Below are 12,539 nucleotides of genomic sequence, written 5' to 3' on the forward strand. Positions count from 1 at the left end.
AAAGGCTGGTGTCACTGTCTCGAGCGTTTCACTTATTGAGTACAATTTCATTGATAATGGACAAAACTACCAAAATAAAACTTGAGTTGTAATAAACTGGAAAATTTCTGTAGTGTACGTAGAGATAAATCTGCAACCATGCTTGATTTTAGAGGGAAATCTACAGAAGAATTAGATTAAATTTCAATCAAAGGCTAAATCTGCTAATTCTTTATGTCAATGATCTCCCTAAATTTGGAGGACTCTAGAGTAAAGACCTAACAAGTGGTATTAGTACTAGAGGGGTTCTAGAGCATTTGGGCTTCTGATGAATACATGCGCCAAAACTGGACGCTTTAAATCTAAAGGGACATGTAGAAAATTAATGATGAATGAATTTCCATACATGTCCTCATTCCAAAATTTAGTGATGGCAGAAAAAAACTTGGAACCAAACACCGAAACATGTGAGAAGCGACAGGACGACCTGAGATGACGGTTAATTCAACCAATGAGCTAATTTCTGCCTCCAGAGCAGCTGGACCTCCTTGAACTGTTTTTCAGAAACCTCTAACATTTTCTAGTATCTATTATCTACTTCAAATGTCACATGAACCGTATTAATAGCCCAGAGCTGAAACACGATGCACCACCATTCACACTCACCCACCTACTGCACAAACACTAAACTCATCATATTCAGACCTGCCAAACCTCTTGAAAGAAACACAGAGTCACGAAGGATCGTAATCAAAAGTCCATCACAGATCAAGCAAGGACATATTCATCAAACTGCAGCCGCATACAAGTGAAGCTGAGCTGGAGTCAATCAAGCGGCATTATTATAACTCTGAATAACGTGAAAAGAAAACCTGACGACTGAACCTGACCCCGCTGAGCTGATGCTGCTGAATCCTCCCTTTATCATCCAATAACCAATGAGGAAAACACTAGTATGGATTAACCTTGCTGTTTGTCAGAACTTACCTCTTCTGCACAAACTGACTCAGTTCAGTCGTGAATGGCTGGGTCAGCCCTGTGGACAAGTTCATAAAGAGCCTGTTGTACGCTTTCTACTCCCTCAGAGTAAAACCCATTCATTCAATCATCCATCCATCCAACAGATTTTTGTCTGCCTCTCAAAAACCCTGGACACATGATAATGGGCGAAAGGAAAAGAAAAGGCCTGGACAGAAGATGCAAAAGGTTATTGGTTTTCGTGCAGAGACTGAAGAGAAAAAAGTGACTCAAAGGAGATCTGATGAGAATTAAGGACACAAAACTTCCCACTGAAAAGATTTCAATCTACATGATTAAGAAAGTAAATAATGAGGATGGAGTTCTGTTATTGTATATCTAGAGAATGTGAAGGGCATGGATATGGAAATATGCCACGCATATTTTAGATGATCCCTGTTTTAGTTAAAATATTTTAGACTGATTTCCTCCCAGGCAGCCAATTCATCTCTAAGAGTCACGACAATCTTAAATATAAAGCTCAAAATCATTGCTGAAATTGGCCTCAAAGTGCTTTAAAATCTGGGTCGTTGATTCAGATACAGAATCCACTTTAAGAGACTTGAAACGTGCTGCAGATGGGTTACTACACAGTGAATGACTCATTCCTGTAACATTTCCCATTTGTGCAGTCTTTGTAATGTTGTGATGCAGTCGCACACAGACACTATTGTAAAAGAAACTCTGCTTATTGTGATTTAAAAGTTGCTCTGACAAACAAAACTTGCCCGGCATTCATGAGCCCGCTGTTGCTGGAGTTCAAACAACGAGCAAACACAAAGAAAAAATAACATAAAAAAACAAACATATCAATAAATGTGTGAATTTAGATGGTTCATTCAAAACTCAGAGCGTCCTTAAGGTAACTACACCAAAACATACAGGCGGACTTATGTCCCCTGTCATGAATTATCACTCTGCAGCTATTGTATAGACTCCGTGGGTTGGTTTTCATATAAGTTTGATATTTAATGACTAAAATTGCTGCCCAGAAGGGAAACTGATGCAATGATTTGAAGTTCATTCCTAATCTACGAATCTAACATACAGCTCAGAACATGCATAACTACCTGCATGATTCTTTTAACCCCCTCACATTCGGACCAGTGCTCCCACTAAACATACTGCAGGACATTTATTCAGATTATTAAACACTCTGTAAAAGCTTCACGAATTGTTTTGTTTTTTGAGTCCTTTTTGAGGCTGCACACAGGGCAGTGTGCTCAGAGACACGTGGGGTTTAAACCAGTCGGGGCTTCACAGAGCTCTGCTGCACTCTAGTGGTCATGACGGGTAACATTTGGGAAGAGGAGATGTTTGTCACTGAGCTGTATCTCACATTGCATTTGAGGATTTTGGACATCATTCTACACACTTAAAGGTATACCATGCAGGAATTTTTGGTTACTGTTTGTAAACAATATCGCCAACAAAAATGGAAGCTGACCCCAGATACACTGAATTTGTGTTTAATTTTCGGCGCTGTGTTGTAGCGTCCTCTTTGGTACTTGCTGCTTACAGTCTGGTGCCTGGTCACTACCTGCGCGCTGTGCCCAGGAACATCCTGAACACAGTAAAATTAGAGGAAAATAAAAAAATAAAGGCAGAGGACAGAGTCTCTGCAGATAAATACATGATTGAGAGGGATTATACAAGCATTGTGCTTTATTTGTCACAAGGAGACTGACTTCTGAATTAGGGAGCTTTCAGACCTAGAGTTGTCTTGCTTTGGTCTTAAGGTGCATAATTGTGTAGAGTTGTGCAATAAAGCTGCTCCTGATTGGTCAGAATTTCCATGTGGGAAAAATCCAGGAAGTAAAGCAAACGTTGAAGAAGAGTACACTTGCAAGATAAATGTGACACTTTCTAATGTCACAATGGAGGGACAACTACGCAGGTTGATTTTAGCGCTGCTCATCGTGGACTATATTGCTGTCATTGTTCATTTTAGTCAAAGCATACAGTTTGAAAACGAGGCAAACGCGGCTCCAACTAGAAAACAATGTTTTGATGCATTGGATGTGCTGAATGTGCATATTAAGGCATAGTTTGGATCTTTTCATTGAGGTTGTATGAGATCCATAGTCAGTTGGCACAGCCCAATTTGGAGAAGCAGACAGAAGTCTGACATAACAGTTGAGCAATGTACTGCTGTGGACGGGGTCAGCAACAAAAACATATTTTAGCCACTTAAAAAATCAGTATCAGTTTAAGTGTACTCTATGGAGAATATTTTCACTGCTTTACCTTGTCATCAGACAGCAATTTCCAACAGGGAAATGAAGACAACATATCACTCTCTTCAAAACCAGACTCCATTGAGAAAAACAGTGATTTGTGTTATTTTGTGACTTTAGCATTTTAAAGGGTTAGTTCAGATTCACCAAAGTCAAACAACAACACAAAGCTACTAACTGATCGAGGGGGCAGTAGACCAGCAGCTGCTGTGTTGAGACAGCTAAAATTACCATTTTTGTCAAAGGAGTCTGGTGGCTTTGATGACAGCATAGATGGGGAAGTAAATTCATTAACAGCAAAGTTAAGCTGTGAAAATATGCTAAATATATCATACACTTAAACTGATATTGATATTGTAGGTGTCTAAAATACGTTTTGCTGCTGCTACGTTCACAGCAGTACCCTGCTTCGCTTCTGTGTCACTGCTCATGCCACTTCTCCAAACTGGGAGCGTGCCAACTAACATCTACTGCAGGTAATACACTGATAACAGATAAGTACCTCATACAACCCCACTTCAAAGAATCTGAAATATCCCTTTAAGCATGTGTCATAGGGACAGGTTCAGCATGCACTTGATTTGATCCTCTCATTTAAAATTCTAATAACACTTTTGAAAATGCCATTGAACTCTGAATTACTGTGATAATGCTGTAAAAGTATTTATTTTTTTCATACTCATGTACTCAAAAATATAAGAGGACTGATAATAGTGAATGTACCATTAATACATGAAGGTATGTACTGAAGCAGCTAAAGGTTTCTAAAGAAACTAAGCAGGCAGGTAAAAATTCCAAATGTTGAATGAATACTTAAAAGGCTGGATTTAGTTCGTAAGAGTTAACAAGTGAGATTCTCCTGCACCAGCAGCGTCAGGGAAAAAAGCAGCACTAAAATGTTAATTAATAAGTCAAAGGGTCACCACTTCTGGATCATTTTTAGCGATGTTATTTTCAACTAAGACCGACAAATCTACTGACTTGCTGTGATGAGAAACCTTCATCAGAACATGTTTGATGGTGGTAAGGTTTCACATCATGCAGCCAACAACAACTGACGCCGTCCATCTCAGATTATCTTTAAAACAAACAAACAAACAAACAAAAAAACACCTAAATGCGACACATTCTCACTCTGACCTCGTCACATATTGACGTTTGGTCATGGACTTTACACGTCCAGATACGATGTGCAAGGTACCCTGGGTGTGTTGGTTGTTGACGTTCTGGGATGCCGTATCAAGTTCTGCATTGTATGCATTGTCTTCTTTCAAGATACACTTCCGTTTTCACAGGAAATTTATGTTCGTACAACACCGCAAATTGACGTTTTTCTTGTCCTTCAACAAAAGAACGGGGGTGAAGCCAAACGCTGTTCATCTGCACACACTGTGATGCCACACAGCTGGTTCAATATCAGCAAAGTTTCCCTTTATATTCATTGTCTTGTGTGGCGATCAGCAGTGATGTGGTGGTTCACTTTTACACTGTGATCTGTAGCCTATAGTTCGGCTTTAGCTTCTAACTATCTTTGTCTTTTTAACCTGTTGTTGCTGCTGAGTCAGTTTGACATCCTGGATACATCCTTCAAACACACACTGTAGACCCCTCTGTCTGCTGCTCTCTGACATCACTCTTTCATTTTTCCAAAAAGGGAGTGCAGTTAGTTACAGTGTGGGCTCCATGCTTACTCTGACAGCTTGTCGGATCATCACAAAGGGGCGGGGCTTAGAGAAAGGTCAATTCGCCAACAAATAAAAAAGCAGATTTATCATTTACTTGTAAATAGAATCACTAAATACAATCCAGACATGGTAACTTTTGCTTCTTATTACCACTTTTGTTGGGATTAAGGTAGTGTAATAGTGTTGCACTGAGCTCTGTGTCAAACAGTGTCCCTTCCTGACCTCTCACCAAATGCATGCTGGAATAGGCTCCAATGCTTCAAAGCCCTGAACAGAATAAGTGGTTGAGAAAATGGATGAATGACTGACACTAACATGAATGCATTTCAAATGATGATGGAGACAGTGATGGTACGCTCATCAAAGTTACTGGATCCTGTTAAGTGATGTTTTACCTCGCATGCATGAATTGTCTCACTTTCACAGACAAAAATGAAAATAAAATGAAATGCAGATTTGTTGTTGATAGATGGTGGATTAGTCATCTGTTTGATGTCCAGGACTCTTCCTGATCTCTTGGCACTGTGCAGGTGTAATGCAGTTTTTTCCCCAATTCGGACGGCTTTTTTACCTGCGACTGGCTCCTCTTCCTCCGACTCTCTTTCTGTGCGCTCGGAGATACTGAAGTCAGAGGACGTCTCGTTGTCATACAGGCTTTCACCCTGCCCTGAGCCGCTCTCCTCCTCCCCACCCAGCGACCAGGGTGAAGCCGAGGTTACCGTAGGAATGGTTGGCGTCGCTGTGCTTCCAACCTCCGAGGTCATGGCACTGCCGCTCTCGCTTTCAAAATAGAACGCTGAGGAGCGTTCGTCCAAATCATCCGGGGACTGGCCGGACTCAGAAGTCGTAGACGGGGGGACGACATTAGTGACTTTGGTTGAGTAAGGGAACGCACTCTCTCCTGAGGCTGAGGTTTGAACCCTGTCCCACTCCTGATCTATGCCCTCCTGGGAGTCAGGGAACAGGGCCGATCCGGAGGCACTGCTGCTAGTGTCTAACGCATGTCCTTCTGGGCTGGGGGTGAAAGGGGAGGCTGTGGGTGAGTTAGGGAGGACAGAGGTTTGGAGGGTGGAGGTCCTGTCTGATGCTGAGAACCAGGGATCCATGGCGGCAGACGCCGTGGCTGCAACAGAAACGGGCAGGTCACTATGGGTGACTTGGAGAAGGTAGGAGTGTAAAGAGGACGATGAGGGAGAAATAGCACTATAGGAGAGCAGAGGCTGGTCTGAGGACAGACCATCAGAACCCGCCACAGACAGAGAACGTAGAAGGTCGTCTACACCGACACCAGAGGCTGAAAGGGAGCCCACACTAGAGTAAAGCTCTAAGCTACCAGAGTCCCAGGCTGAGGACGGCAGGGGTACATGAGGAGAGGCATGCAGCCAGGACGAGGACGCCGACGGCTCCAGAGAACAGCCGCACATGGGGTCCATGTCACTAGCTAACGGAAACCCATCACCGCTGACTTCAGGGAGAAAAGACTCTATTGTGCTCCCCGTGGCGTACCTTGCGTCCTCAAACCCAACTGAGAGAGGACGGGATAAGCCCGGAGTTGTGCCAGAGAGGGTGAAGTCACTAGAGAGGAGAACTGAAGGCTGAAGTGTGGGGCTTAGAGACAGAGAGACTGCTGAGAGTGACGGATCCCAGGAGGATTCGGAAGGCTCGGCGGCGACAGTGGTGCTAGATGGATCTGGCACCGTTTGGAGAGGAGGGGTATCGCTAAACACTGAGGGGACACCTGAGGAGACCGACGAAGATGAAGACCCAGATAACAAATCACCATCGCTATCATCGAACCCAACACTGGGGAACACGGGGTCAGTCTCCCAACCAGACAGGGGGTGTGAAGGGTGGGGGAGGTGGGGCAGGGTGGAGGCAGAGAGTGTGGGGGTTGAAGGAGAAGCCAGGTCTTTGCTAGACAGCGGAGTGCTAGCGGCATGCTCAGAGTCCGATGCGTAGGCAGACAACACAGGCCAAGACGAGGAGGGAGGGTCATGCAGGCAGGTGGAGGGGTCCGCAGTGTCACACAGAGGGGAGGAGGAGGAAGAAGAGGAGGTGGAGGGGAGGACAGAGGGACGCTCACCGTTAGACAGCGGCTGTGTGGTCTGCAAGAGAACGCCACTCAACCGGACAGAGGTCGTGGTAGACGAAAAACGAGGCATGCTGGGAGTTGTGGGCCTACGCTGAACAGCTTCACCCGAGGAGGAAGGCTGGGTGGTCGAAGTTTGGATCTCTGGAAGACCTCCAGGTGCGGCAGACACACCTCCATCTGTGGTGTCTTTGTTTAAGGGTCGCCCCAGGCCTTGGTCAACCTCAGCCTGGATGAAGGATGAGGATGTCGTTGTGCTGCTCATGTCACTGGTGCGAGACCTCAGTGTGGTCGTGGTGGGGCTGTACGAAGAAATACTTTTACCACCTTTTGTCTCTGCGCTGTTGGATGTTGGAGCAGTGGTACTGACACCACCTTTTGTTTTGTCAAAGTTATCTTCTGAGTCTGGACTGATTCCTCCAGGAGCACCATCTGTCTTTGCATTGGAGTACACAGGAGTACTGGAAGTGGAAATAAAGCCTTCATTGGTGGTGGCTGTGGAGTAAAAGGGAGCATTGCCACTGAAGTCAGCATCTCCTCTGGTTTTTGGTTGCAGGGTGACCTCTGGTGGACGTGTGGAGGAACTGCGGTGTACTGTCTCTTCAGAATGACTCTGGACTTGACCAGTGTGGGTGGATCTGACCAGAGGAACTGGATCAGTGGTGGTTTTCCTCAAACCTGATTCTTCTGTTGTGGTTTTGATGCCAGGTAGAGGTAAAAGAGGTGATGCAGGAGTCGTGGTCTTCGGGGAGTTTGTAGGGATCCAGGCCAGATCATAATCCTCAGTTTGGACTGGTTCATTCCAGGACAGATCGGGATCATAGTTGCCCTGTGGGTGAGAAAGAGGTCAATGGACAGTTGTAAATAACAGTGATAGTTCTGAAGAAACAGTCATTACGTTTACATGCACAAAATATTACAGTTTCTGCCCTTATTCTGAGAAAGACAATATTCTTACTATGCTGTTTACATGACCAATAAGAATGAATATCCCACTAATACTGTTGTTTACATGCAGCTGTGCATTCTCCGATTAACATGCCCTCACACACTGGTTTCCAATCTGGGTGTCCCGATCCCCACCGGGGTTTGCCAAAGATTTAATGTGGGTTCAGAGGCCTTCTTGATTTAAACTTTGAAATTATATATACAGCAAGCCTCCGTCTCACTATTTCATTCATTTGTGTGAAGAAAACCAAATGAAATTGTCATTTTTAAAGTTCAAATTATTATTCAAGATATACATTTTACAAAAGGGCACGGAGAAGACCTGAACACATCTATATTCACACAGCGTTCACTCTGCTAATCAGTCTCGTCCTGCATTCGACGAGTACGCAGTTCAAACAACCAAACAACTGATGGATCCATGTTTTCATGTTGAATATTGTCTTTTTTGAAATAAGGTTAGAAACCAGAATATTTTGTGCATGCAAACAATCAACGACATGCAGTGTTGGAAGAATAAGTTTCCTCACCTCGTCGTCAAATTCATCAGAATCTGGATCCAGTGTATTTTCTGGAAAAAGGCACAGTTTGGATCATTAGTTACACAAATATGTCAAAACAAGAACTAAAACAACTATTTAAAAATATCAGTGTCATGGAATACAGAACTTAACTTGACCCTACTTTGATTTTTAAATTTCTCTGAGTTGTTTTTATGTTGGTGTTAATTTCCTGAGGTTAAAAATGTGCGTAAACCAAGAAGCAGAGACGTGACAAAGGGTAAAACAATTTGAAAACAGTGTGATGAGAACATCACAGAGAGGAAAAGGCAAACCCCTGGAACGCTGTGTTTCTGGATGCTTCAGAAAAATGAAAAGACAAAGTTCCTGTTCAGTTACGTTTACTGTAAACCTAAAACACTGCATAATCTCCATAATAAAATCTGAAAGTGACTGTGCTCTTGGTGGATGTAAATGTGTGAAATGACAGCAGGAGACAAAGAGGGAAAGGTTGCAGATATCACGTCAAGCAGTATGTTGGCTCCATGATAAACACAAAATCACATGATGACAAACGCTTGCATGCAACACACCAGACATATTCGCACTTTCATGCATGGATTCCCCCAAAGACACAAGCAAGCACAGAAAACCTTTAACAAAAAGCATTTGCAATTAATCATTTTTCCTTCTGTTTCATCCTTCCTGTAAAACAAGACGAGCCAAGAAAAGTAATTTGAACTCTCAGCTACTTTCCTCTGATTGTCTGAACTTTTTGATATTCAAACTCCACCCGTCTGTCACCTGAGAGGGATAAAACAAACTCACAAAAGAGTTATTTGCAAATGCCACTGAGCTCAGACGCACAGCACACAGCGGGCATGTCAGGGGGGCAGGTGGTGGTGTGGCTCTTACCTGTCTGAGGCTAAGTCACACATCATGGAGACCAGATCAAACTGGTTTGTGAAGCATGAGGTGAGGTTTTACAAGTTTAATGAACTGGGTTTGAAGGAGATGACTCGGGTTTGGCACAAAAGGACGTAAGTGGCTAAAACCAACTTTAAGTTATCAGTGGAAAACTCTTGTTGAGGTATATTTGATTAATTAAATCAAAATAAAAGAAAGAAACATTTAATTTGATTAGTTGATCAACAGAAGGTTAATTAATTGTAAGTTTTAGTCAACTGTCAAATAAAAACAACAAACATCTATAGCTTCAAAATGTTAGAGCTTCAATAATCTGCATGCTCTCCTTTAAAAATTATGCCACTAAAACTTTTTAAAATTAAATGATTTGAAATGAGTTGAAATATTGTCATCAATTTTTGGGCCCTTGTAAATAGTGACGGTTATTTTAATTCACTTTAAGCACTGACATTTCATAGTTGAAAAAAAAAGGCTTGATAAATTAACTGATAAAAACAATCTAAGTGGCGCTCTGAAATTGATTTGATGTTATGTGAGGTCACAGTGACCGTGACCTTTGACCACCAAATTGTTATCAGTTCATTCTTGAGTCCAAGTGGATGTTTGTGCCAAATTTGATGAAATTCCCTTTAGGCCTTCTTAAGATATCATGTTCACGTGAATGAAACAGATGCAAGGTCACACTGACCTTGACATTTGACCATCAAACTCTTATCAGTTCATTGTTGAGTCCAAGAAAATATTTGTGCCAAATTTGAAGACATTCAGACAGGTGTTTTTGAGATGCGCTATTCACAAGAATGCAGAGGACGAGGTCACACTGACCTTGATGTTTGACGTTTGATCACCAACTTCTAATCATTTTATCCTTGACTCAAAGTGGACATTTGTGCCAAAATTGAAGAAATTTCTGAGGTGTTTTTAAGATATTTTGTTAACAAGAATGAGACGGATTAGGTCACAGTGACCTTTGACCACCAAAAATCTAATCAGTTCAATGTTAAGTTCAAGTGGACATTTGTGCCAAATTTAAGAAAATTCCCTCAAGACATGGATGGATGGAGAGACAGACAACCCAAAAACATAACACGGCCAGGGCTATCATAAAAATAATAAATTTAAAATATAAATATTGGCACTGTATAGCTAACCATTTAAATATAAATATAATAGTATTATATATAGATATAGATAGATAGATAGATATTGTTAATTAATATTATTTATAAAATTAAAGTTACACCTCTTCGGGCTCATTATTCAAACTACATCTGAAAATAATGTATTCAACACTTATTAACTTAGAAGTAATATTGAAATTAGGCTAAGTCATATTCAAATACAGTAATAAATAACTTCATGCTAGCCTCTGAAGAATTATACTAATTGAAATAAGTAACATAAAGGAATAGTAAATATTAATTGCAATTTATGAGACAGATATGATTGCTTTTAATGATGCAAACGATTTCAATAAATTATGATCCATTAATAAATGTATGTTTGTACATGAATTACTTTATCGATAAAATGTCAAAAGATAGTTACCAGAACCCGATGTGATGTCTTAAAATTGATTAAATGTCTAACAAGCAAATGTGAGGTATTTTTTGTATTTGAATATTTAATAATCAATCAACAATATCACAGATTTAATTTTCTGTTGATCAACTAATGGTTTAATCTTCTAATAATTACAGCTGTAGACATAGCTAGCATTAGTGTTAAGATAGCCAAAATGTAGCACAAAGCTAACGTGATAATCTGCTCAAAATAGCAAAAGCGTTTGTGTTAGTTACGATCATGCAATGTTTCACTTGTCATTTCACAAAAGGACTTTCTTGGAAACAGTTGTGACATTTAAAGGTGCAGCTAAAATGGGACTGTAACGTTAGCTTAGCCAACATGGTGCAGACAGTGGCGACACAAAAAGATTTGGTGATGTACTAGATGTTGCAGAATATCACCCACTCATGCAAGCTGACACTGAAATAGGATGCAATGGCTTTTTTCTTTGTCACAAGATATATTAGTTTATTTAATATAAAGTTCAGTTGAAATACAAAGTTACTATGATTATAATTCCAGTCCATGTTACACACATGCAAACATTTCTCTTACTGTGAGAGGCAGATGGAGCGAACGCCACACAGTGACAACAAAACAAAGATGGCGACTTTGGAAATGACCCCAAACCAAGCATGTTCATCTTAGAGATATAGAAATATATAGAGAAAGCACATCTGAAGAGTACACACAGAGAAACATGTACAACTGTTAAACACGTAGAAAAAGACGAGTCAAACAACAGCACTGTGTGTGTGCGATTAAATCCCAACAAAACACAGAATATATACCCCAGAGTGAAGAGCAAGGAGGGTGAGTGAGATAAAGAGGATGGAAACTAAAATATATATATTGGTTGTTTCATTCAGGGTTCAGAGGGAGGAAGAGTGGGAGGATGGAAATGTTTCTAAATAAAAAAGAAGAAGAAATGTGGCCAGTAAGGAAAAAGTCAGAAGTTTACTGCACCACTAACACAAACCCATATCAGAAATATCTCCTGTTAGTTTAACCAGTAGATTTGTTCCCTCATGATTCAATAATTTAGGGTCTGTTTTTCACTTTTGATATTAGCAATGCTAGCGGTCTCCGCATGATTCCAGTCTTTGTCTTACAGGTTGTCAGTCAAGGTGTAAATTTAAAAACTTTTAGTTATCTGGCATTTCTGTTGTTTAATATGAAGGCCCATTTCTGACAGTAAAATTTAAAAAGTTCAGCAAGAAATGAGTAAAAATACTCAGTAAATCAAAATTTATAACTGCGGTAAATAACTAAGTCAAAATTCTGACTTAACAACACAAAAATATAACATTCAGTGTCTTTCTCTAAAACATAGTGGTTGGTAAGCCATAAGTATGAGATAAAAAGACCAAATGTTCACAAAGTTTTGAAAAATTCTTAATATACTTGTAACAGATTTTTTTTAGATATCAAATTAAATAGTAAGTCATATTAAACTGACAAAATTTTGACTAATAATTTTTAAAAGATTTAAAAACTTGACTCAAAACTTTGTATCTTATGAACCTGACTTACTATTTCTGAAGTTTGACTTAGTATTTCATTAATTTGACTAAATATTAATATTCTTTTT

General features: G+C 40.6%; 1 protein-coding gene across 4 annotated transcripts in view; it reads right to left on the bottom strand.

Moving 5' to 3' along the window:
* The window catches only part of ptprz1a (protein tyrosine phosphatase receptor type Z1a), a 132,551-nt gene that overhangs the window by 35,321 nt on the left and 84,691 nt on the right, over positions 1-12,539 (bottom strand). For 2 of the 4 annotated variants that reach the window (XM_049574193.1, XM_049574192.1), the window contains exons 11-12: positions 8,486-8,526; positions 5,490-7,836 (exon numbers count right to left, since the gene is read on the bottom strand). In XM_049574193.1, the coding sequence (XP_049430150.1) occupies positions 5,490-7,836; positions 8,486-8,526 (2,388 nt within the window). The remainder of the gene's footprint in view (positions 1-5,489; positions 7,837-8,485; positions 8,527-12,539) is intronic. The other 2 variants (XM_049574194.1, XM_049574195.1) reach the window with 2 other exon arrangements.

Source organism: Epinephelus fuscoguttatus, linkage group LG4 (assembly GCF_011397635.1).
Source record: "Epinephelus fuscoguttatus linkage group LG4, E.fuscoguttatus.final_Chr_v1".
NCBI classification, from domain to species: Eukaryota; Metazoa; Chordata; class Actinopteri; order Perciformes; family Serranidae; genus Epinephelus; species Epinephelus fuscoguttatus.